The sequence below is a fragment of the Micropterus salmoides genome, unplaced genomic scaffold (genome assembly GCF_014851395.1).
Source record: "Micropterus salmoides isolate LMB-PRFRI ecotype aquatic unplaced genomic scaffold, ASM1485139v1 Ms_hic_scaffold_15, whole genome shotgun sequence".
NCBI classification, from domain to species: domain Eukaryota; kingdom Metazoa; phylum Chordata; class Actinopteri; order Centrarchiformes; family Centrarchidae; genus Micropterus; species Micropterus salmoides.
This window is the reverse complement of record NW_024040596.1, coordinates 30275518-30302529: the sequence shown is the minus strand read 5'-3', so window position 1 is coordinate 30302529 and position 27012 is coordinate 30275518. Positions and strand designations below refer to the sequence as shown.

Here is a 27012-nt window from a genome sequence, read left to right as displayed (position 1 = left end):
TCCACTTATTGTTTGGAGGGGTTCACTGCATTCGGACAATTCAGAGAGTGTCAAATAAGTCGTCATTCACAGGAAAGTCTGATTCAATACAGGATTGTCTGCATGTCCTGGCACTTATTGTATTGTGTGGGTTGCATTGTGTGTGGTACAGTAGTACCCACCCACTGACACCTGATTTAAAACCGCTGTAAAAAATATTTGCTGATTATTTTTAACCCAAACTGATTTATATCAACTTTCTGTAAAATGTCTGTTTGTTTCTCGTATTTCATTTGAATGAAGTCAATAGAAGGTCTTGTAAAATTTGAGTAAAAGCTTTTAAGACCTGAGCTTGTTGTTCGAAAGAGTAAGTGAGAATCAGAACTCCTCAGAGCAAAGTTGACATGTTAGTGGAGGTTTTCAGGAGCTGAATTTATGCTGCTGGAAGCCAAAAGACTGATGTCATGTTACTCCTCTGACACTACAAATTCTTCACCCCAAGGATCATGGAAGATGAAATGTTTTAAGAGAGAGAGTCTGTATGTGTATACTTTAGTTGTAGATGTGTCAGCACAGGTATTGCATTAGATTTGAAGAGCTTGTTTTTGTGTGTCTAAAAGCCATGGGCACAAATGTTAAAAATCCCAAGGACACCAAGCAGTCACTGGTTTAAAGGAAATGCCATTCAAGCAGTCAGTCAGTGAGTAAGCCACCGGGAGAACAGTCAAAACCATTTCTGGAATATCTCCTTCATCGCTCAGATAACATTTTACAGTGTTTTCTGAGGACAACATTCTCTTTTTTTAGGAATGTCCTGGTTCACATTCACACACATCCACAAGCAGGAGGTGCTTAGTACACACACAGCTTACTGCAGGGTAAAAAGCATCTCTACTGATGCAGCAACAACCCTGCTGTTGTCACATTTTAGGCCTCTGTCGCTCATTTCTCCACCACAGAAACACTTCAGGCAGATTGAGGCAGATGGGCATTGCGTAAAACTTTCTGCAAGACTTGAATCCTGCATCTGTAACTTGAAGGTGCTGTAGGTAACTTTTATAAGAATAACAGTGAGGAATACATTTTGGGGGGCAGTGGTGTGCTAGTCTCTCATCCCGCTGTTAGATGTTGTTGCAGCAGCCTCTGAAGCCTGGGGCGCTCTGCCCTGGGCGTCTTTGAGAAGGTCTTGGTGAGGCCCTTGCCATGGTGAGCGAGCCCTACGTGGGATGAAGTTTCCAGGGCAACCGGCTCCTTCTTGTGGGTTTGATGGGTGGGGCTTAGCGATACGAGAGACGTGGACGGTTTTGCATTATTACGTTACAAGACGCAGACACAAAGGATATTTTACAAGCACAGGCCAAGTAAAGCGACAGTGAACACACCAGACCATGTTGGTGTTATTTTCATAGGCTACGTCATTTTGGCAACTTTATAAAACTGCTGATGGAGAAAGTCAGCAGAGCAGACACATACATGGAGAGAGACGCAGAAAGAGGCGGGGCACTCCGCTGTGTTTGCAGCAGAAAGTTTAGGTGTGTGCGAGTGTGGGGGGAAAAGAGGGAACGGGAGCACATTTAATTGGTGAGTAAATGTTAAAATAAAGTACTGTAGGCAAAGTCACCGTGAGAATTATTAACCAATAGACATGTGTCACAATGGACACAAGCACAGGAGAGCAAATGGCGTCACAAGCACACTCATGTTTGTGCACACCTAAAACTGGCAGTGTCTATTGGAGAACAGCAGAGGCCCTGGTTCATTTCCTGACTGCAGTCTCCAGTCTGGCAACGCCTTATGACCAAACCAGCACAGGTGGCAATGTTGCTAGGTGGGAAGCTAGTGAGTGGCTTCAGCTGTTTGCGGCCTAGGTGAAATGACAAACTGGGCTTTAGTGCGGTTTCACATACACAAACATCGTAACTACATGATCAGTTTCCACAGGGGCTTTCAACCTGGGTGTAGTTGTCTTTAAGTGTAAGATTTACAATTTTTAATGACATGCAGCCAAACTCCTGCTGACTTTTTCCTTTTTCCCAAACCCCAAACGGTACATATTTTAAGTTTGAAGGAGTACAAAAGACAGACAGAAAACTGAATTCTGAGGTCAAGTTGTTGAACCCATTTTATTCATCTGCTTTGTGTCCTGGAGATAAAGAAGAATTCCTTTAGTTACTGGAACATTTTACCTGATATTACCAGACAAGGCTATACAGTGATCAACATTTGACATTTATGTGAACAGGATTAACTGAGTCATGCCTAAAAGTTTCAATAGTGTGTGTGTGAGAACATGCTCGCCTTTCAAGCTCACTCTTTGTCTATGTTTTCCTGTTACATGGTCATGGTGACTGACATTGGGGAAATGCATTAGAGCGACGGTAGGAGGGATTACAGTAACTCCACCTAGAACGAACAGACTGCAGCCACATAGGACTGTCTACCACACAGTTAGAGGAAGGAAATGCTTACACACTTTGTAACGCACACTCATACTGTACACGCTCAGAGAGGTCCTTTTAAGGAAAAGGCCCTGCTCTTGCCTGACTGCTGAGTGGAGCAAAGGCAATGCCTTCAAATACAGAAATATAAATACATACACACATTTACACGCCGTTGTGGCTGTGTGTCTGTATGGGTCTTAAGATTCACACAAGATTGTATACTTAGAGATTCAGACAGTCCACCACATCTATTCAGAGTTTAAAGGACACTTGATATTCTGTGTTTATACACACTGCTGCATCACTGGTAATCCAGTCCACTGCGACTGACTGCAGTGTAAAACATGATCCACCAAGATTGGATATGATTCATTTCAGTTTTTAGAGACCTTGTCTGAAGTAGCTTTATTTGATACTGTAATCCCCTGCACCTTTGAAAAAAGGGCCCATTTATTCTCCAGGACTTGACATTTACTGAAACGTAAGGTGTGTTTACTTCCCCACCATGTACCACAAAATTCACACGTCTCTTAAGAACTCTGTCGAGGAACTGGACCTCAGGTCACACGCATGTTCAGCATTTATAGATGCGTACCACTTTAACCCTGCTAAATTGGCTGCTGTCTAACTTCTCTTTTTTTCTATTTTCCCCTCTCTGTTCCTATTTCTTTCTTTATCTGCCCCTCAGGCCGAGGCCAGGCTGGCAGCGAAGAGGGCAGCCAGGGCAGAGGCCAGAGAGATCCGCATGAAGGAGCTGGAGAGACAACAGAAGGAGGTATAAGTCAAGATGTACTCTCACATTATAATACACCATACTTTGGTTTGAACAAAAGGGGAACTTTATGAGGAGAGATTTATCTCTGAATCCTTTCATGTCTGGAAGAGTTTCCTGTTTGTGGGGTGTTTAAATTCCGGTTGGCATATTTACACAGCATTATTACATACACATTTGTCACACTAGGTGCCATTGTATGGTATATGGCATGATTACCATTACCCTAAATAACAAGTGGATTTCAGCAGTGTTGTTGGTACTGGCAGTTTGAACTTAAAGCATTTCCTGTCAACATTGCTTTACTCTGTTAAGCTGGGACTCTTAAATCCTGTGGGTCATGGGTCAGAAGTGTACACAGAGTGCTGGAACTGCAGCACTGAGAAGCACTGCGGGGGATTTTCAGCAGTCTAATAGAAAGTGCAGTTATGTTCAAGTTGATGCAGGACGAACAAATAAAACACACACCGACTTATCACTGGCTTTTGTAGTAAATGTCATAACCCACAGCCCTGGGTCCAGTGGATTTCGACTAAATAACAATTACAACAATAAGTTCATGTGCAAAATCCCAAATCGAATTTTAAATTCATGATATTCTTACAATGCAGTGAAAAATCTGGAATTTAGGTGATAAAATGTGCAGCTCATCTTGTTAAACAGTCTCTTGATTAAAGCAATGTACACAGCATAGCAGTACTAGTAGTATTTATTCCTCTGGTTGGCTCAGTCACTTGGTGATTGAGTCCATCTTTACCAATATTTGGGTCAAAAGTTACACATTATAGTCAAATCCAAAGACCAGAGAGGCCCTAACGCTCTGGGTTGGACCTCCAGTGCAAGTGTTATTGCCAGCACCAGCACTACATTCTGATTTATGTTGAAACAGGTGCAGAGCTGCTAAGTCTGTGAGTGTTTGTGTTTGGACTGCAGGTCACTGTGCTTTTTCTTGTTTTTGGTTTTCCACCTCTGATGAGTACCATGGGGAGTCGTGCTTCTCCAAGCTCGCTATTCTTAGCCTGGAGTAATCTCACTCACACAAACAGGCTTCTGCCTCTCACCTGTCAAAACTGAACTCTTAAAGGTTGTATAATTTCTCTGTCCAGAGATGATTTAGAAGTTTAGACCCTTGAAACTATAACTACATGTTTTTGTAATGTGTTTGTTACCTAAAGCTCTTTATGTTGTTGGGGTTGGAGACAAAAGTTCAAGCACCAATTAATGAGTCCTTATCCCAGTTCAGATCTCCTAGGAGTCCATCTTTCTGTATCCCTCTAAGTAAGCAAACAAAAAATACTAGTTCAATTCAAAAATTGGCCAACGAAAATAAAACTAAATGATGCCTCTCATGTTTAATAGACAAGCTTAGTAATTCTCTGACAACACCGGAGTTCCCCACCTCGCAGCCTGGCGATGCTTATAAGCGGCGCACTGGCTGTAACCAGACTGTAACTCAGGACAGACCGGGCCTCTTTCGAACTGGTGCGTTTGGGGTGAAACGCCGTTTCACAGATACTTTTTGAACTGACTCGTGGCTGTGTGTGTGACGCTGACGCCGATCGCCACAATACGCTTACCTTACTACACACGTCTTTTTCCTGTCCATCAAAGCGGCGGATGACCCTGCAATGTCACCCACCACCACCAAGTTACCCACGGGTGGCGGGTGCTACTTTCATTCCCTGTGTGACACTAACGCTTCTATAGTGTCAGCCTCTGTCAAGCTTATGGCCGTTGGACAACAACAGGTACAAGGTAACGTGCGAAGTTGATGCTTCGTCTGCAGACTGCTTTACTCTCGCGTGTCATGTGACCAGAGTGTAATCGCAACCTTTGCAATTACTTGTTCAGCCCTAGTATGTAATGTTTTACTGTGATGATATATATATATTGCTGGAATTTAGAGACGTTAACAGAACAAATTCTCCTTTCTGGCTAATACTTTGAATGAAATACCTTGAACAATTAAGGTAGTCATTATTGCAAACATACTGTAAATCAAATACTTGACATTAAGATATCTTCCTTTTGGATTTACAACATTGCTCACAATGACCTAATACAATCACAGATAAAGGAAAGGGATAGCTGCTGTGCCTCAGGAAGAAACCACTGATTAAAAATTTCAGATGATTGACACATTTCTATCATCTCACTGTAAGCATGATTGGTTTTCAGATTTTTATTATTATCATGGATAAATAATACGCCCTGCCCAAACAAGACACCACCCTTTAGAAAAAGAGACCAGAAACCAGAGTAACAGCATAAATTACAAATAAACCATTCCCGTGTTTTTTACAAGAAACAAAATTAAACAACCATTCCATTGTCTCATCGTCAGTGCACCAAAATATTTCTGGATTCTGAGCAGGCATTTCATCGATGCTTTTAAATCTGCCACCTTCAGGAGCCAGACGAAGGATTCCTCTTCTTCACTATGCAACTAGAGACTTGTACCACAGAAGATTCAGCGAAACTGTGCTTGATTTAAACATATGTCACTAATTTTGGTTACATGTATATTGTCGCATTGCCCCCTACCGGGATAATGAGCATTCCAGCAGCGCTCAATTATTCAGTAATCAAAACACAGGTGGTGAGCCCACCAACAACAATCTACATGTGCACACACACCAGTCATACGCACTGGATTATTGGTCAGTGTTAAGCTGAGTCTGGTCAGGGTGTGTGTGTGTGTGTGTGTGTGTGTGTGTTAGTATGTGTGTGTTCCTTAAACCCTTTAGCTGAGTTCCAAAGTAGCTTAGCAGGTTGCGCTCCTTGGTCCAGCCTTCAGTGGAGCAGTTGGTGTTGTTGCCGTGTTGTTGACATGAACGATGGGTCGCTGCACTCACAACCACCTGCGGGACTTCTGGATATTTTCTCTCACACTGAAGTCAGGATTTAAAGGTGGATTATCGGTTGTATAGCGACATACGAGAGACGCGTGGCTGCTCGTTGTGTTCTGAGCTCAAATCTCAGTGCTCCGTCCCGCGGTGATCCAGCCTACATGACTGGCCGTGGTCTCACCTGCTGACTGCTGAAGGATGCGACCTTTCCTGGTACCCTGAGGAGCAGCAGGACGGCCGGGCGTCGGCTGGCAGGGAGGGGGCTGAGGGCTGCCCTCACCGGGCGCCCAAGAAGCCCTCCGATCAAGAAGGGGAGCGCGGTGAGTCTAATAGAACAGGCGCATAAATGTAAGCTGATTGTGTAACCCGTTTGATGAATGACGGTGCCTGGCTCTCTTGCTAATTGGGTGTCCAGACACATAATGAGAGATAAGTAAGCAGACAAGATCCTTCCAGTCAGTTATTAATCTCTTTTAGACTGTGCATTTTTCTGCCACAGAATGCTCTTGTACATCTATTCTCACATTTTATAGTTGTCGGTAAAAGTGGAAAACGACATTAATTTAATGGAAGGCATCTTGTGTAGGCAGATGTCAAAGGTCAACACAGAGAGAGTTGGAGAATTGCTATGGATTGATCCGAATTAACTTTTAAATCACGCAGCGAGTGTTTTTTCTTTCTTATAATGAAACAATATGGATATTTTATGCAGAAATAATGTGAAATTGGTGCGGATTACATTATTCTTGTAATTGTGACATAATGTGTCTCCCCACCATACATGGTATAGATATTCTATAAATGAATCTAACCACTACAACTCAGTGTCACCTGCTTGTAAATGAGCATGACTTTGTTTTCTTGACTGGACAAGGTGCAGCAAATTCTTTGAGTCTGCTGCAGTTAGAGGTTGCCAGTGTGGGGATCTGACCTTTCATCTCGACTGAACCTATAAATTAGGAGCAGTAGACTAGTGAAGGCAAGAGGTCATACTCCACTCATTATCTAGGAGCACTGTTGTTACTGAGGTGATGCAGTGGACAAAGGTCAGCTGCAAATCGATTATAGAAAGCCGGAATAACAGAACAGCCAGTCCATATATCGGGCAAGCATACAAGGGAGACGGCGGTAGTAAATCTGGATTAAAGGACTGGACCGGTGGGATGGAAAATGCTGCAGTAAGGGTGGGGTGTGCTTTCAGTGTTTGTGTTGGATTTGAGGCAAGCTCAAAGAGGCAGTGCTCTTTTTTTTTTTTTACCTTTCACTGCAAGTGTATTTGTCTCAGTGGTGAAAGGAGCTGTAGTGAAAAGAGCAGATGCACATTTTGAAAGTGTGTATGAAAACACCTCAGACAGACAGTGACTTGATTGTGTTTAATTAAACTCTACTGGTTGTCATATTTCAGTTGAAGGGCAGATGTGTTCACTGTATGTACTACACAAAGCTGATTTGATTATGAGAAAAATGGCTGCAATGTGTCCGTGCCTGTTAACGGTCACATCAGTAAAAAAAAAAAAAACAGCATCAAGGAAGATTTCAGAGGTTATGAAGATCTTTATGAGGTCATAGCAAATAACATTCCATATAAAAATAAATATAGCCCAGGGTAATGGGTTGATGTATTTAGCAAAAATTTTAACTACTGTAATTGGCTATAATTTGTGTACTTCCTCAAACGATCCACATTTTAGAAAGACACACCCACAAGTGACGGCACTCTCACCAGCCTCAAGAGACGGCTTCTTCTTCTATCTAACAGACTCAAAGTGATACACAGGCCTGCTCCCAGTACTGATGAGGAAAACTATACAGACCTCTAGGTTAGAGAAGATACCATGATTCATAGTGAAGTGGTGTTTAAAATTACACACAAGACACAGAGTTCTGTTACATTTTTGTAATATTGCAGCTGGAAAAAACAGAACTTTGGATCTGTTTCACATGTTAGAAGTTTGCTATAGCAAGTGGAAGACAAGTGCTTGGTGACGATAAGGCAAGACAAGTATATAATATTGCGATTATTTTGATAGAGATTGCGAAATGATGAAGTGACTTTTGCTGGGAAAGTACTGAAAAAGCATGTTCTCTTACTTCGGTAGAATCTGATTTGTGGGCTGTGTCTGTGTAGCACCGCAATGCTTCATTTATAATGGACACATTTTACCCTTTTATCAAAAAAAAAGTGCAGCTCCTGCATTTTGCATGTTGCACTTGACCATATTGCGATTTGGATAATAATTCAGTGAATTGTTCAGCCCTACTTTAATGTGATGGGGCAGTGGATAAGATGCATGCCTTTCACCTGGGTTCAATTCCCCACTGTGAGACATCCACCAATGTGTCCCTGAGCAAGACACTTTACCCCTAGTTGCTCCAGAGGCGTGCGACCTCTGACATAGATAGCAATTGCAAGTGTCAGCTAAATGAATAAATGTAAATATAATTGATAGGGGACAAAACCCACAGTTCTCATTCTGTGCAACAATACTTCTAAGAAGTGAGCTTTAGAGGTGCTGGTAGGCCGATTTTGTTACCTTTGGACAGAACCAGGCTAGCTGCTTCCCCCATTTTTATGTTCTAGTTTTTATGCTAAGCTAACTCGCTGCTGGTTGTAGCTTCATTGAGTGGTATCAATCTTAACAGGCAATACAAGAGGAATATTGAGGTTCAGATAATAATCACAAATTACTATATTTGAACATGATCACATCTCTTAGGCTCCTTTTGTTTTTCAGAAGTCTTTGTTTCTTCGCTGCTGATACAACTTTGTGCTTAATTGTTAAATACAGTGAAAATTAGAATGCTTATTTCACTGATCAGATAAAGATTTAATGATATTCTCAGCAATTCATACCAATCAGTGTATCGAAAACCCAAAAGTGTGATCTTTTGTCGCGTGTCACCTTCAGAATCATCATAAAAAGAAATGTAATGGCAAAGGTGTGTTAATGTGTTATTTCTGTCAAACATGTACATTTATTATACTGCTCTCTGGAAAACTGCAAATTGTGCACAGGCAGACAGTGTTTCATGGCATAAAACGCCTAACATTTAGATTCCGTGGCTGATTTTTGTCCTTCATGTCCTCAGTACCAGGATGTGTCAGAGGCCAGTTGTTTGTCACAAGACTCAGCTCTGTAGTCATGGGAGCATAGACTTGAAAGTGACACTGTGGCACTGGCACTCTCCAGCTTTGTGCCACTGATACCGACCTAAAGGAACCATGGGAAAATGCCTGGTAACACAGTCTCATGGGTGCAGTGAACTCGGTGTCTTCTTGGTTCAGTTACTATTGGTCCTGCCGTGCAGCGGGGTACTTCACATTCCTGAGCGCCTCTCATTAGCAGAAACCTGGCTCTGTATGTCTTCTCTGCATGCTGTCTGGGTTTATCTGTCATGTACTGCAGCTGGCCTTTTCTGCCTTTTTTTAAGTTTTAATTTCATATCTGTCTTTATTGCATCTCAGTTTTGAGGCTGATTTTTTTTGGTTTGTGTTTTTTCCTCCCCTGTTTCCATGTTTGATATCCTCCAATCTTTCTACCTCTCATCGGTGTTGATCTGTAGATCTTTCAGGTGCAGAAGGTAGGCCTCCTTTTCCTCATTTCCACCTGAGACATCATTTGATTTCAGCATGGTTATGTAAATATCCTAGACGTATGCTTTAAATTGTGCCAAAGAAAATAATGGACATCTCTTACCCGTGTGTTTGTTCCTTGCCCTCACTTCCTGTCTCCTCTTAGAAATATTACGGCTTGAACACCAAATTAGATGACCCAGTGGACAGCAAATGGGGAGATATTGAGCAATGGATGGTACAGTTTCTTTGCTGTGATGCAACACTAAAAATATTATAAAACATGCATGTGTTTCTATGCTTCTGAACATATTTTGAAGCTTTTATATCTGAAAGCGTTTGCAGTGTGCCGAGTCTGCGTTTTGAATTCCAGATAATTCCTGTTAAGCCTTTTTAGAAAATAACAGATTATAAGGAATCAAAGCTTGACCATTAATGATAATCCACTTATTCAAAGAAGCAGGGTGCCCGTTTGGCTTTGAATCGGCATGACCATCTGCCCCATTGGTGTGAGACTGCATGGGATTTACTGTTGAATTGTTCCAGACTGTCAGCTTGAAACACGGCAGTGAGGATGCTTAGTGTGTGTGACTTGACTAACCCTGGGGTGTTTTTTTTTTACTAAAGTAATTTACTTTCTGTATGTTCCAATTTGAGGTGACCGTGTTTGCTCAACATGGCTGTCTCAGTGGTTTGTTGCCTGGATTACTGGTTCAGTGTGATTGTTTTAAGAACGTGCATGTCTGATCCTGTGAGGATGTGTGTACTTCACTATCAAATAAAATGTTTTCTGTGTCGGTTTCATGCAGCCAATTGTGTTCAAATGAACCCAAAGGCAGGTGATACCTGGTATTTACTTACATGCCATTCATTTGATGCAGTGTCCAGTGTTGTTTACATGTCTTAACTGCTACCAAATATGTGTGAGAAGGGAAATATGTATGACTGTAAATACCTATCAGAAAATTCAAAAGATTTTCAATTACTTTAAATAGTTTATTTGGCTGGAATGAAAACATGCAACTTGTTCTTACAATGCTGGATCAGTGGGAAGCTGATCTTAAAAGTATTTTTGTACCTCAAGCGGCAGTTATCTTCCTCATCCATCTGTCTCGTTGATCTTTGACATCTCTCTCCTCCTTCACCTCCTCTCTTCTCCATCTTCACCCCTCCCCTCCCTCGTCCAGGAGGACAGTGAGAGATACTCACGTTCTTCACGGATACAAACGGTTTGTAGCCCTCCCTGTGATTCCATCTCCTCATGCCTTTCCTCTGTAATCTTGTCCTCCACCACTTGGAAAATGTTACATGAAGCACATGAAAATGTAAATCCTGGGAGAAGACAGGGAGCAAGTCAGCGTCACTTAAATATGCCAAATAAAGGCAGCTATTCTATGACTTTACTATGTGTTCCTGTTTTAATTTGCATTATGTTTACCTGTTGTCTAGAAAAATTCAGAAAAATGTAAATTTGCACAACACCTTTTCCATCAGTGCAGCAGAAGTCACATTTTTAATGTAAAAAATTAGCAGTAAGTGTTAATTGACAGCAATTTAACAGCCATCAAAAAACGGCACATAATAGTGACTGTAGTTGCATCATGAAAACAGTATTTTTGTTAAAGAGAAACTATGATGATGAAAGAAAATTAAACCACTATGCTGGATTTACTGTGTATGCATTCTTTTAATATCAGCTTTTATTTAAGAATGTGCAGCGTCATAAAGCCCTGAAGTAAATCACAGTAATGTTTTGTTTGTTTTTTTACTTTGGTTTTGCACAGGAGAATTTCTGTAATTTCCACGAGGTCACATAAAACACCCATCAGATGGTTAACAAAAATTCACAGAAGGAAACACGGTGAAATTGAACCACGTGTCGTTGTAGCAGGATACCTCCTGTCATAATCCACTGCTCGCATTGATGACGGAAATCCCACATGGTGACCATTTTCCAAACCCTAACCATCCGTTTCATCTCTCACTCTCTCACACAGCTCTCAGACGATGATGAGCGGATGTCAGTGGGAAGCCGGGGCAGTGTCAGGGTCAGTATCACTCAAACAGCGTGCATCGAAAATCCAAAAGACTCTCTTTAAACCTTTTTCCCCCTTTTAACCATTATCAAATACCTTTTCGCTTCACAAGGACAGACCTTCTCCCCTTGAGTTGAGGCAGTGTGTCTGTCCTTGGTAACTTATTAAGGTGCTGTCAGAGTGGGTGGCACTTGTTGTTTATGATGATATTGTGTCTTCTGCACAGTCGGATCTTGATGCCGTTGGGGCGTATGGTGGTGGGGTAAGGGTTGATGTTCATGAAAGACAATGACTTTTTTTTTTTTTTGACTAACAGCTGTTATAGAGACCTCAAAGCATGGAGTAAATCTGTCATTGTGATAAAAATCAGGTTTACATAGAAGGCATAACAATCAGTTACATCTTTTTTTATATTCTGTCCGTTTATGTGAGGTGAAAGTGAGTCAGGTTTTCTTATGGTTTAGAGTTGCATAGTCCATGATTGTAGAGCAACATCTATGACGCATTTTTGTCGGCTTGATTTAATCGTTGCAATAAATAGGAAACGCTGCATGAGTGTGGACTTACTTAATAAGTATTATGCGATTCCATCAAGTGATTATGTTCTGTCATGTATTTGTTTTTGCTGTTGCAACATCCACTACCTTGGAGTCAGTCAGGTTTGATTTGGACAAAAAGAACACTGTGTTATAGAGCTATCACGCTCCAACCAAAACACAGTCCGCACTATTTTAGGCTCTGTTATGTCTCAAAATGCTAAGTGCCATTTCTTCTGTGCTATGTAATGTGGAAAAATTCTTCATACTTATCATTCTCACGGGCGTACGAGATCCAGTATACGTGGTCAGTCACTTCATCAGCTGAATCAGTTAGTTTAGTCATATAATTGCACGTATTAAATACATTGTGGCCTTCTGTATGCTTTTTACAGCAGTCTGGCCAGTGTTAAGAGTCCATCATGCATGTATGTGCTGTGTTGCTTGGGTTTTCCTGGATTACAGTAGTAATACAGTTGTGCACCAATAAATACTGTTCATTAGGCATTCTGGTTTTGGGTTAAGAAAAGATTTTTCCAGATAGCGTGTTTTCACCCATGGCTGTCCCCCCTCTCTTTCTCTCACTCTCAGGACTCCCCATCACACTCACACAAGAAGTCAAAGAAAAAGAAGAAGCATAAGCACAAAGACAGAGATGTATGTAAAAACCCAGCCTGTGAATGCACAAACGGCCTCCACAGAAATGTTTCTCACTCGTCTTCTTTCTCCACAGAGGAACGGCTGTGATGATGATTACAGTGTAATATCCAGCAGGGTTCGTAGTTGAACTGATTGTACTGACATTTGCGTTTGGTCGGCTGTAAAATAAGGGAATGCTAGCACGTTTGTGGACAACCTTCAACCTGTCACTCATGACCCTCCTCTTTCTCATGCCGTCAGAGCTCAAGACTCAGTGATGAAAGCAGAGTGTCTCGCTCCTCCAGACTAGACCTAACGGTGCGTGGCGGGCCCCTATCATCCTTAATGCTGACTTGCTGTACAGTAGTCCAAAACAGAATCTAGCGTAACAGTCGCTTTGATGAACCAGATACAGCTGTGTCATGTTGAGGGCAAACTGTCCTGTTAACACTGTAATGCGGAGTTGAATTTTGCTTTGGAAATCATATTTTGGACACAGAAATAATCTCATTGTTTGGGCAAACTGCAGGGGGTGGAGTCAAAGAAAACATTCTTGTCAATTTTACAATCTGTTAGTAGAATCTAAAGCAATTTATTTGTCTTTAAAAACAATCTTGAAGATGACTACATTTCTGCACTCTGCTGGTTTGTGCACAAGAATTTAATCAACTGGAAAAATGAACAGGACTTGCCTATAGAAGGCAGCAATATGCTTTACATTTCTTCCTGTAGTCATTCCATTCTAGTAGAAGGAAGATCAGAAGCTCCTCAACACAAATAATGTAAAAATAAAAAAGAACAGCTAGAGGCCTGTGCTGATATCTTTGATTTTACCTTGTTATTTCTAGCGCTGACACATTTGATTGATATCATATGTTCCAAACCTGCTACATATCAGCATACTCACAGCATGTGATGTGTCAATAAGTTAAACCTCTGTGATGTTGAAACACAGCTGTGCGCTGTCAGACAGATGAATTGAGGATGACATTTAGTTTTGTGGTGTTTGATGTGTCCTCCCCGCAGAGCTCCAGACTAAGTGATGACAACCGGATGTCTCGTGCCTCCAGATTAGACTTGCAGCCGGTGGGTGGCAGAATTTTGTGTTGAATTCTGAATTTTGATTCAGATTTTCGGCGAGCATGCTGATAATGTAGTTGTTTTGTGTGTTAAAACAAGATGTGGATTGGACTTTTGCTGGGAAGGACCCATTAGCTAGCGCTGGGTCACAACCACACATGTAAAGGCTGGCTAAGTTAAAATGGTTAGATAGAAAAGTATGAAGTTTTTTTATCGTGATTACATTTTTGGCCATATTTCCCTGCTTATAGATGAAAATGTTGTCCAGAATTATTTGGATTGGTTTGTGCATGTGTGTGTGTGTGTGTGTGGGGGGGGGGGATTTGATTTGCTACACATTCATACAGCACTGATCCTCACTCACTGCTGTTTAGTTGCGTAGTATGAATGCACTGCTGACAGGTGAAAGTTACGCTTTGGATGAAGAGTTGGGTGATTTAAAAAAAAAAAAAAAAAAGATGTTTCTGAAGTTCCTATTGTTTCCTCTCCACCCCCCTCCCCCCGCACACTCTCTGCTGTCTTCTTCCCTTTCCTCCTTTTCAGGTCTCTTATGCTTCCTCTGACTTGTACAGCTTCAATGGTCTGTCCTCCTCCAGAAACCCAGGTTCAGCTTTCAATGGTTACCAGGTCTGTATACAGACAAATACTGTAAACACTCGGTCAGGTTTGTTGCTACTCTGTAGCTGCAACCTGACCTTCCACCTCTCTGTAGAGAGGGACAACAGAAAGAGAAGAGAATTTCTCTACAAGAAAAAGTAAAATAGTTAAGTTATCATTCATCCTGTTTTCACAACCTTTTCCAACCTGCTGCCCCGCAGACCTCATTCTGTCGCCCGACTTATCTGTTGCAGTTCTGCAGCTCACTCAATCAGATCACCCAGCAGCTCTATCGTAGGGTTGGTTCCATTCATTTTCAGCTTACCCTTCCCCCGCTGTAACTTCCACAGTGTTAAATGACACCTGTAATTATCAATCACTCACACCAGCTTTCTTTAGAACACCCATAACTGAGCTTGTTTGTTTTCAAAGCAAAGGATTTGATGCTGAAGTCAGCGGCTCTCAGTTAAATGCTTGAACACTTTGTAAATTCCCAGCATTAACGTCAGGTCCGAATGGAGCCACGTGTCCGACACTAAGTAGAAGAGTAGAAGAGCACGTAATAAAATCACAAAATGTAATAATTCACACCACTGAAGCGTGAGCATACAGCTTACTGTGTGTGTCTGTGTGTTTGTGACATGTCACATATGCAGAGCTCTGCATATGAAGATGGTCTCAGTATTGGGCCACGGCGAGTCGCTGGCTCACATGTAAGATTTAAGGGAACTGTGGCTTTGTTGGTTTGACACATCTGAGAATGACCTGTGAAACGTCTTTCTGTTCCTGGATTGTTAACTGACTAACAGTTAAGTGTCACCGTGTATCTGGTGTGAAGTAATGGAATGGACCATGTGTGAAGTTTGCGTTTGTTTCGTTCTCACACGAGCAAGGCCTTCACTGAATTTTGACTGACTGTAGCTTTTTGCTAATAAGTCTAATATCTGTGAATTGTTCAAAAAGTGAAAAAGAATTTAGATGTACATTTTGAATAAAGCAGATTGTGATTTTTATTCCAAGTTGTGGCATCAGTCCTCCCCAGCATGCGTTTATCATTAGTACTCTTGGTGTGAATATGCGCATGCTTGTTTGTTTGCCTCCATGTGTAGACAGAAAACATAACTGTGCGTTTTCTCTGCAGCCTTTAGAGTACACTAGTTATCGCAGCTCCAACTCCAGAGCCTCTTCCCGGGCCAGTTCGGCCCGCGCCAGCCCAGTGGTGAGCCTTCAATCTCCAGACACCCTTCCACCAACACTGGGGTTTAAATAGCATTAAGCCACATGAACATGATGCTTTGTAACCACAGAAGTCTATGATTGAACTTAGCCATTATCCACTTACACTACAGTTTGGTTTATGATTCACTGACATCAGAGGAATTCTGTATATCATTAGGCCCTGTTCATTCTGGGTGCAACAGTGACTCAGACTTGGCATGATTTGCAGAATTTGGAAATGCGCAAACATTAATTGTTCTGCGTTTAGAATACAAGCAGGTATTTCCTGATGGACCTGTACTGAATGTTAATGTTTTGTTTTAATGAGCCATGAATGAAAGCTCAGAAAAGCACTGAACTCCCTGTTAATAATACCTGAAATGTAACTATGAAACACAAGTCTGAGTGTGTGGTCATCAGTCCAGCTCAGTGAGTTCAGAGACGAGCCACAGCACAGTTTCTGTCCATCTGCCACAAGCCTGGAGCTGCACAGTTTTAGTAGAGGCTCGTCATTCACAAAGAACACAGTTTAAAAATGCTTTTCTTTGGATTTAGATCCGTTGATTTATCAGTCACCAGTTGAAAAATGTTCCTTAGAATACACATATACACAATACTCATTTTTTACTTAAAAATGTAGCCTACTACTGTGTGATGTCAGTGATTGATGGGGAAACACCATGACTCAGAAATGTGATGCATTATCTGCTCCCAAACCTTGTTTTTAGCAACAGTGTTCTGAAAGTGGGCCTGTAGGATGCCGTCATTACTGTTCAGGGGCTGGGTCGGACACTTTTTTATTTTCATACATGCAACTAATTCAGTTAACTCTCGTTCAAATTCAAAATGAAGGTGATTATCTTTCCCATCATGAGCCATAACACCAGTCCACACAAAAATAATCTCCAAAAAAAGAACCTGAGGTAACACAATTTACATGTAGAGTAAAGATGGATCTCCTTTTAGTCTTTCTGAGCACTAATGAGGATTTGAAAATAAGTTCTTCTCTCTGCAACTTCTTTCTATGCTTTTTTTTTTGTTTGTTTTTGTGTGTATTTCTAACTGGCTGGTGTGTGTTTGACTTCTTTGTTGTTCTGGTTCGCCTCCTGGTGGCCGATGTAGGACAACTGCAGCTCTGTTGCCAGTTTTTTAAGGAGCGCGGCCAGTAGCAGTGGCCTCCCCCGAGACCTGGACGATGTTACTATTCCTGACTTTTCCGATGTGAGTGGCTTCGCACCCGCAGGAGGCAGTGATGTGAGCCGAGCTCCTGCTTGGTTGCTTTTTTTGCCGCCGTCCTTCCTCTGTGTGCACTTGGCCCTACAAGGAGGGCTGATTGCACACTGTGTTTGTGTCAGAGGTTAATTTGTGTGTTGACAGTTTGTTTTTGTGCGTGTGGCAGAAGATGGCCCAGTGTTTGAAGTGTTTTTGTAACACATGAGCTGCTGTTCTGCTGTGGAATACTGTCTGACTAATCTTTCACCTGTTAAGTTTTGGTGGTTTTAATTTCTGAAGGAGTTTTGACGCCACCCATTCTGATAATTTGCATGGTGTTGCACGTCAAAATAAACTTGTGCCTTTTCTTAATATGTTCATGAGTAGAAAGCAGATTGGAATAGTTGGAAGTTTTGTTTCATGTGTTAAAGGCAAATCTTCTTACTGCTGAGGTGCCGTGTGTGAGGATTTAGGGACTTTCTTCCTCCCTCAGTTAGTTTTTGTGGCCCTGTGGCCTCTTCATCACCCTCTGTTTGCTCTGACTCTATTTTATTTGCCTCAACAGGTGGAGGACAGAGATTATCTTGAGAAGGTGAGTGAATTACGTCACCAAATGCTATGTATTTTATTACTCATGATGCAGGAAGTGACAGTTAATGAAGAATTATGAGTGGGTGTTTCATCCTTTATGTGAGTGTAAAAAAATATATATATAAAGGAGGGTTTTTTTTCCCCCTCCTCAGGGATCTCGAGCAGCTTCTGCCATAACAGCAGCAACCCTCACCTCCTTGGGTGGGACTTCCTCACGGAGAGGAAGCGGCGAGACGGCTATAAATGTCGACGCAGAGACCTCTATACGAGAAATCAAGGTAATGCTGAAGAGGTGTAGCTTCCTCATGCAGGGTTATTCAATCATTTTGACAAAATCATCATGAAAACAAGAATTTACATGGACAATCTGAATCATTTGACTTGAGTAATTGTCTCTAATGTGTGCGTTACATGGAATATGTACTTAATTGAACATAGTTAAAAACAATAACAACAACAGTCAGATAATTAAGATCAGAGTTTCAGCTCCAATGATGAATTACTCTTTAATTGGCCAAAATTGTTCATCGTTTTACCGATGAGACTTTAAGAAAAGTTTTCTGCTGTATTATGTCAGAGCAGAAGCTTTTGTGTAGAGTCAAATGTCAATACTCATTTGGTTAAATTCAGTGTGGAAGAGGGACAGAGATATTTCTGTCCATGAACGATTCCACAAGACATTAGAGGGCACAAGTCTCACATTCTAGAAAAACTGGATCTTACTGTTGTACTCAGAGATTTATTTTTGTCTAAATCATGTTCTTGTATGAAGTTGCACGCTGTCATGCCATTTTCATTCTTTCTGCAAACACTTCTTGTGCTGTTCTCATTGCCCGGTTACCTTTTTCTGATGCTGTCACGATGCGCTTCTCTGCTCAATGCTGCTGCACTCTTCACCAGGAGATTCACGAACTGAAGGATCAGATTCAAGATGTGGAAACCAAGTACACACAGAACCTAAAAGAAGTCAAGGTATAAGCCTGAGACCCTCACAGAACTCCCAGCTCCAGACTCACTAATCTGAACTAATAAGTTTGGTGTCCCTGACTTTATTTTATAAGACGTGTTGCTTACAGGGCTTCTGAATTGAAATGGAAACAAACAATTAATATTTTGTTGTCCTAACTATAAAATAAATGCTTTATCTAGAAACTCTCCATGGAGTGTTTTAGGAGCAATACTGCTGCTCTAGACTCGACACAAGTGTTGACACACATGGGCAGTGGTATAACTGTAGTCCTTTTGTAAGGCTCAGATGCCGTTCCTGTCATTCATTTTCCCCTGGGCAATGCCGATGTTTTTGTGTATAAACTTGCAAACTGGCGATCTAACCGGCAAAGTTTCACCTGCATGTTGCTTTCTTTCTTCAATTTTGGTGTGTGTGTCTGTGTGTGTGTGTGTGTGTGTGTATTAGCCTACACTTCTTAACTCACATTTCCACTCACCAGGGTTTACAGTTGTGAAATACAGATATGTATACAGGTTTGACTTCCAAGTGCGTTTTAGCATTGCCTGGATTCTCTGCCTGCTGCACCCCATCTGTTACTCCAAACTGAAACTTTTCCATACCCTTTGACCGAGGAAAGTATGATGTGTTATACCTGAGCCAGCACCTGTTATATTCTTATATTCTGTAAATGTCATGACATTAGGATGCATTAGCAGAAGTGGAGGAGAAGTATCGTAAGGCCATGGTGTCCAACGCCCAGCTGGATAACGAGAAGAACAACCTGATGTACCAGGTGGACACACTGAAGGACTCGCTCATGGAGCTGGAGGAACTGCTGTCTGAGTCACGTCGTGGATATGAGGAGAAAGTCAAGGTACAGCAGTCTTTAAAACTGAGAATATTATAGAATTAAGCCACATGTTTGACCTAAAATAAAAGTAAATATTGAAATTGTAGGAAGTCTGAATGGCTTAAATCTGGTTCCTGTTTTGAATAAGAAACCATAAATGTGTCCATCTGTTTGGTGTCAAAAAACACCCTTATGACCTATTCCCTTGTGATTCATAGCACTCAGCTGTTGAGAAATGTTAATCAATATGTCATTGCTTGTGAGGTCATACCTCTTCTCGTTAAATGCCAGTAAAGTGTGTTTAAAACACTGAAAGTGACACACTTCACAGGAGGGTTACACCTTGCTAGCTTGTACAAGTTTTGCTGTCATTTATTCATGGATGGAACGTGGACCTAGACGAGACTTTTCTTGCATTTATTCAATCAATGTTCTGCTTCCACAAAGCTGTTTTTATAAAAATAAACATGCAGAAACTTTGATGCAAGTAATCAGTCCCAATGAATGAAGCTGCCTTTATATACAGTGTATCACAAAAGTGAGGACACCCCTAAAATGTCCAAATTGGCCCAAAGTGTCAATATTTTGTGTGGTCACCATAATTTTCCAGCCCTGCCTTAACCCTCTTGGGCATGGAGTTCACCAGAGCTTCACAGGTTGCCACTGGAGTCCTCTTCCACTCCTCCATGACGACATCACGGAGCTGGTGGATGTTTAGAGACCTTGCGCTCCTCCAGTTAACGAGTCACATGACATCAGGGAGGGAAAATGACTAAGTGGGGCCAATTTGGACATTTTCACTTAGGGGTGTACTCCCTTTTGTTGCCAGCGGTTTAGACATTAATGGCGGTGTGATGTGTTATTTTGAGGGGACAGCAAATTTACAGTTATACAAGCTGTACACTCACTACTTTATATTGTAGCAAAGTGTCATTTCTTCAGTGTTGTCACATGAAAAGATATAAACAAATATTTACAGTATGTGAGGGGAGTACTCACTTTTGTTAGATACTGTATACTTACATTATCAAGTGTTTAAATCTGGTTTCACAACTTTTTTCTTACAGAAGACATGAGAGAATAAATGATGCTTTGTTTTGACTCAACACAAACAACACTGCACTCTACTCTCCACATATGCAGTTAAACAGCATTATATCGGTGGTACGCTAGGACATACAACATATCAGCCAAATGAGCACCGTAATGCACATTTCAGGTCTCAGAATGACAACTGTTCAAGTGAAGACGACATACTGACAGCGATGCAAGTAGCTTTCCTATGAAGTTTTTGGTCATGTATGAGATGGACGTTCAAAATGACATCAAAGGAGTTATTGGTTGTCAAGTTGTCTCTTGTTCCTCACAGGAATTCGAGCGAGAGAAACATGCCCACAGTGTGCTTCAGTTCCAGTTCAATGAAATGAAAGAGACGCTAAAACAAAGTGAAGAGCTGCTAAATGTGAGTATTTGTCCCCTGGTGTGAATGTGCCTAACAATGAGTGTGAAAGCCTCCCATGGGCTTAAAAGACAGATACTAAGAAAACAAACAAACTCAGTTTGTCACGGAGAAAGGCTGCATGTTGGGGTGCATTTCACAGCTTTCTTTTCTTTTCATACACTATTTATATGCTTACACTGCTTTTCTCTTTTTGCTTTCTCTCTCTGCGTCTCAAACTTCAAATCCTTTTCCTGCTGTTTAGGAGATCCGTCAGCTGCGTTTGAAACAGGAGGGTTTTATTAGAGAAATATCTGACCTGCAGGAGACGGTGGAGTGGAAGGATAAAAAAATTGGGGTACGCCCTGCCTATGAGCCCTGGTCCAGCCATTTTGTGTTTTATTATCTTCAGCTTTACTTCTGCTGACATGAATTCAGTATCTCCTTTGCATGAGCTTTCACTTTCACTTTTTTTCCCCACCCCATGTACATGTTTGTTTTTACTTCCTTTCGCACTCTGCCACTTGGGGGCGCTGCTCAGGCCTTAGAGCGACAGAAAGAATACACAGATGCAATCCGAATTGAGCGAGATGAGCTCAGAGAAGAAGTGGTGAATCTGAAAGACATTCTGAAGGTACTCAGTCAGTGTGTGAATACTTATTTAAGCCAGCTGTGTGTCGTTTTGCAGAGCAAATGTGAGACTCTAAAGTATAAAAATAAAGTAATGTTTGACTTTTTATTTGTCCAGAAACATGGAATAGTATTGGGACCTGATCTGAACATCAATGGAGATGGTGGTGAGGCAGAAGTTGAAGGATCCCCCAGTGCGGACCCTGCTTCCCAACCGACTCAGGATTCCCAGACCTCTCCAACGGAGGGGAACAGCATGCTCGGTAAGACGCATTGTGAATTAAGAACTTCTTACTGCATGGCTCGGCATAAAACTTTCTGAAGACTTTCATTCCAAAATTTTCGTGGTGATGGAAATGAATCTATGAAAATGAATACTGAGTAGTGAGATTACATGTAGGCATTTTTCTCACAATTGACATCTGAATTTTCAAATGGTTAATGTCTGATTTTGGAGTGAACTCTTCAGTTCAGTGTTGTGCCCCTGGAAGTGTCACTTAACACATTTTTCACCTGAAAGGATAAGTCTGGTGATGAAGCTTTCAATCTTAACTTTTGAACCAATGTTGACGAGACCTCTTTGAGAGGACAATGGCAATTTCAACAAACTCTCTGCTGAGGAAGATTGTGTTACTACTAAACTACTAAATGGACCTTTTTATTATTTTGAATAAATTCCATGAAAAGACCCATTCCTCTGTGCTATAGAACTTAGCCACGGTGTTGGACGTAAATATGCTAGTGCCCCAAATGTGTATTAATCTGCAGCTGAAATAGTCCCCAGCAAATGCACAATTTATTCCTGTTTGAGTAACGTTTGCTAAACACTACACTGTCCAGCTGTTTAAGGACATAACAGAGGCTAATTTAAACTGATGTATTTCTGTAGTCTTTAGTGGAAACCAATGGGCTTGTGGTTCAGACAGGGTAGGGAGGTCGCAAAGTAGTGAGACGGACCGATGCATTGTTACTTAGTTTTGGTCTTTTCATGAAATTTGCCAACTACAAGTAAAATGTAGAGAAACAGCAGCCTTATCCTTTAAGCAACATCTATCAGACATCTTGCTTTCCTGTAGAAACTAAGATTTCACTTAAAGCAACACCTCACTTCTTCATTAGCAATGTGTTGGCTTCATGTTTCTCTTCCAACTTTTTCACCAGTTCGGCTAATACATATAGTTCTGAATCAAAACTAACTGTGTTAATGCAGGTGGTGTTGGTGTGCAAATGCTGACAGGTCTCTAGAGGGTTAATTCTATAAAACATTTGAGTGTAATTTAGAAGCAAATAGTAGTTAATGTGAGGAGAAATTTGTATGTATATCTTTGCGACGCCAGCTTCAGGCTTCTTTTCTTGTCACATTGATGATCTGGGAATCGAGAACTTCATTTCGGTGTTCCTCCTGCCTTTCTTCTTCTTGTTCTACTTGTGCTTCTCTTGGTCATCTTGGCTCTGTGCTTCTTTTTCTGGCCACCAAATCATTCAGGCCTTACCTTGACTTCTGCTGATGCACTTCCTTTAGATTTACAGTTTTGAAAATCATGTGTGAAGTCATAACATTTTTTGGCCCTCTATCACCTCTTCACGATCTCTCAGGCAACACAGAGGACACTCAGTTGAGAAGTAGCGGAGAGGAAGAGGTGGATCCAGAGCAGCATCAAGAAATGGTTGAGGAGGCCGAAGAGAATCATTTGAACTCTGATTCACTCTGTAATGTTGCTGATGTCCCCGTACTGGAAACATCTAGTGAAGAACAGCAAACATGCTTAGCCACTGAAGAAGACAATGTTGAAGAAAGTGGCCTCAGCAAGGACTTAAATGTTGACATTGATGACCGTTCAATCACAGAAGCCAAAGATATAAATGTTTGCAGCCCTGGGCTTCAAGGGATTGTAACAAGTTCTGAGGAAAATGTTCCAGAAACAGAAACACCTGAGGGGGGAGATGTTGTAGACATAAGTAACCCAGATTTAGGGGAGACACAAACCACAAGCAGTAGTGTTGAGACACACAGTGTTGACAGAGAGTCATGTAACGACTTTTTAGAAGAGCAAGACAACAAAGGGAAAGATGTTGAGAGAAACAGTTTGAGCAATACGGAGTCATGTCCTCAGCAAAAAGTTGCACAAGATGTTATGAAAGAGAGTTTACCTGACGGGTCTGTCCGAGCTGCATCAAACACCGAACCCCAACAAGAGCCCGAGAACGACAGAGACGCAGAGAACGACGGGGCAGCGGAAATATCAAATAAATCTCTGCCTCAGGGCGCTTCTGCTTCAGGGAAAAAGAAGAAAAAGAAGAGGAGAAGCAAAAAGAAAGGAGGAACTCATGAAGATAAGGAACAACAAAAAGATGGAACAGCTACAAAAAAGGGCAAAATAGAAGAAGACATTGAATCGGCTGCACAAGATAATGAGACAGAACCGGCAGAACCTGATGTTGAAAACCTCAAAGAATTGAGGGTGGTTCCAGTTAAAAATGAGCAGGCAACACAAGAAACAGAGGAGGTAGACAGAATAGAAGCAGTGCACCCGACTGAAAACTGGTCTCACAATGAACCTCTCAAAGAATCGAGGGTGGATCATGTTTCAGGTGAGCAAGACAAGGAACAAAGTTCGGAAACGGAAAATATAGAAGAAGTAGAAGCTGTGGCAACTACTGAAACCTTTTCTCACACTGAAACTCCCAACGAAATAGTACTGGATCATGTTCTGGATGAACAGAACAAGGAAACAGGAACAGTAGAAGCAGCGCAGACAGTGGCACCCGCTGAAAACTTTTCTTGTGGTGAAACTCTCAAGGAAACCTGCACAGATCCCAAAACGGATGAGCAAGACAAGGAACAAACTTTGGAAAGCAAGATGGTAGAAGCAGTGGGATCTCCAGCAAGTCCTGTACCAGAGACCAACCTCAGTACATGTGATCCTATTGACAACTCCAAACGTGCAGAGAGCTCTCATGGTCTTGATAAAATGTGTACTTCCAGTGTAGAGAACTCGAAAAGTGAAGCAGACATCTCAACTAATGTCATCCATACTGATTCAGAAATTGTTGATAGTGTGGAGGGTGAAAGTGGGTCTGTTGATGGGAGGAAATCAGAATGCACAACTAGTAAACCCAAAAACACCTTTGAAAGAAACGGGAAGGAAAACACTGAAGCTCAATCTCAAGTTCCAAGCCATGGTCCCAGTGCTGCTGATGAATCTAAATCCACAAACAATTCTGAGACCAACAATAACACGTCAGTCTCCCTGTGTTCTACTGATGGCTTCACAGATGGTCTCAAGAGCTTGTCTGGCTCAGAGCCGCCTTCGGAGCTGTCCGCAACCGTGGAGTTGGGCAGCGAGGTTCCTGATAGAGGTCCCGAGGAGGCAACTGTGACAGTCAAAGATGATGAGGAGCCAGGAGCAGAGACAGAACAAGAATCCTTTTCTGCCAGTGCCAGTCATGACGGGGATAATTCAGGGCTAAAAGCAGAAAAAGAGGAGCTGAGTGGAGACTTGAGGGAGGCCGAAGGTTTAGCCGAGCCAGACAGCCCCTCGCTTGACGAAAAAAGAGACAGTTGTGCATCTTTAACGAAAAACACTGACGCAATTGACGGCGAAAAGAGTCTGCTGGAGACCGCAGTGCAGGTAGAAGAACTGGATGATGTAAAAAGCCAGACATTACAGTGTGAGGATCCGATTGATGAATCCAATGCAGCCGTGTCCTCTGAAACAGAAGAGATCGATACCATTAACACGTTAAATACACCAGACTCTCCAAAAGAAGCTACTGAAATTGGGTCCTCTATCAAACAGGACCACAGTACTGAAGAATCAGCTGTAGAAGATCCAGAACATAACAACAGTCAAAAGGATCAGCAAAGTGAGACACCTGTTTGTCCTTCGGCAGAGCAACTGCATGAACCCAGCAAAGACGAGTCTGGGGAAAATGATGCATCTCAACCCACCCTGGAGGACAGTGATGAAGGGGGCGTTGAAGATGAGGAAGGGCAGTCTTTTGATTTTGATGACGTGGATATGGAGGCGGCTATAGTGACACATCTTTCTAAAAATCCAAAAAAGGAAGAAGTCGAGGAGGGAGTTGAAGTCATGTTAGACGACAGCAGCAATGGTAGTTCAGAGTTGTGCCAAAGAAATACTGAGTCGAATGAGAGTACACCAGACGAGCCAGAAAGCAATGCCGAGAAGTGTACGGTCGATGGGGGTCACCAGATAGATACACTAGATAAAGCGTCAGATACTGTGCCTCAAGACAACCAACACTCTTCGGCTGACGAGGAGGCCCCGTCTGAAAATGCTTGTGAAAAGCCGAACAGCGTGCCTGAGGAAGACGTAGGTGTAGCAGAGGAGCCCGGGCACATCATAGAGGAAGGACATGTTTTGAATGTTGGGGAGGTGGCTGTTGATGCAGAGAACATTAACCAGGCTGTGTCTTCGCCCATAGAGGAAGGATTAGACGCCATGAAGCACGAGTTGCAGGGCGAAGATTTGGTTTTGCCAAACAGTGCAGACCAAGTGGCCAGCAATAAAGAGCCACCGCAGACAGGGAAAGATGCGAAGAAGAACAGCAAGAGAGGCAAAGGCAAGGCCAAAGAGGACTGTAAAATGTCTTAGCTTATACATGGTATATAGTATAGTCTTTGCTTAGCTGTTTGCAAAGTAGTAAAGTAAATAAATGCTGATCCTTCCAGCACTTTGATTCTTTCCCATTTGACTAATGGTGCAAGTATGTACATTCTTTTAATTAAATTCCATATAACCAGTCCAAGATCCATACATGAGTTTTCTTTGAAGTTAAATGTGCAAAAACAATTGATTTGTGTAGAGATGGGAATGGAAACGGCTTGGTAACAGTAGACTTTACCATTGGACAGTACTGTACTTGCTCAGTTAACATTATTTTGTTATTGATGCACATGTATCGTGCTGCTTGTAATGTGTCACGGATAATATTGCAACATTTTCTCATGCTACAGTTCCAGGAACTCATACATGTATTCATTTCATAGGTGTAAAATAAAAAAGAAATAAAAGCACACATGTTAATTGGTCATTCTCATTAAGACTCCTGCGAACTAGCTTTTCCATGTCCGAGCTGTAGTGTTGAAAGTTGTGATGGTTAAAAATGAAAAATGCTTGGAGACGCTGTTCTGTTTAGGGGATGTAGGGATTAATAAGGCTGTTGTTTGACAACAAATCCATTTCCATCTACGAGGACTCTGGATTCTAAAGCACAGAAAATGTATGATAAATGTATGTTTGTGTTTTGTTGCACTGAATGGAAAAGATGAATGTGGTGGGTCCACACTGAAGTGCCAATAAATACCCTGCTGTTACCAGATTGAAACGTTTGAAGGCATCTTTGTAATGAAATTCTTTCAGTGACATACTCTAAGCTTTTGGCAAGAAATGTTACTACCATCCAATTAGAATAGATGTCCAGATCTTATTATTGTGTTGTCATACAGTATGAACATAGTCCTGCCAGCTGTGTGCTCTTGCATTGACCGTACTCTCCACAGTTTGTGCATGCTAACATTCCCCCTCACACTCCGCTCCATCACTATCCCATGGATGCCTGCTCTGTTGCATGCATCAACCTCCCACCCTGACCCA

At 41.8% G+C, this 27012-nt stretch overlaps 1 protein-coding gene across 20 annotated transcripts in view; it reads left to right on the top strand.

The window, feature by feature from the left end:
• Positions 1-27012, top strand: part of lrrfip1a (leucine rich repeat (in FLII) interacting protein 1a) — a 45902-nt gene that overhangs the window by 14993 nt on the left and 3897 nt on the right. For 2 of the 20 annotated variants that reach the window (XM_038719617.1, XM_038719616.1), the window contains exons 2-23: positions 3109-3195; positions 9606-9623; positions 9782-9853; positions 10803-10844; positions 11613-11663; positions 11878-11913; positions 12779-12844; positions 12921-12962; positions 13088-13144; positions 13853-13912; positions 14450-14533; positions 15160-15216; positions 15645-15722; positions 16844-16942; positions 17499-17525; positions 17677-17802; positions 18425-18496; positions 19177-19347; positions 20693-20785; positions 21027-21119; positions 21303-21395; positions 21510-21654. In XM_038719617.1, coding sequence (XP_038575545.1) covers positions 3109-3195; positions 9606-9623; positions 9782-9853; positions 10803-10844; positions 11613-11663; positions 11878-11913; positions 12779-12844; positions 12921-12962; positions 13088-13144; positions 13853-13912; positions 14450-14533; positions 15160-15216; positions 15645-15722; positions 16844-16942; positions 17499-17525; positions 17677-17802; positions 18425-18496; positions 19177-19347; positions 20693-20785; positions 21027-21119; positions 21303-21395; positions 21510-21654 — 1669 coding nt within the window. Of the gene's footprint in view, positions 1-3108; positions 3196-9605; positions 9624-9781; positions 9854-10802; positions 10845-11612; positions 11664-11877; positions 11914-12778; positions 12845-12920; positions 12963-13087; positions 13145-13852; positions 13913-14449; positions 14534-15159; positions 15217-15644; positions 15723-16843; positions 16943-17498; positions 17526-17676; positions 17803-18424; positions 18497-19176; positions 19348-20692; positions 20786-21026; positions 21396-21509; positions 21655-22987; positions 26744-27012 lie in introns of those variants that run through there. The other 18 variants (XM_038719597.1, XM_038719598.1, XM_038719599.1 and 15 more) reach the window with 18 other exon arrangements.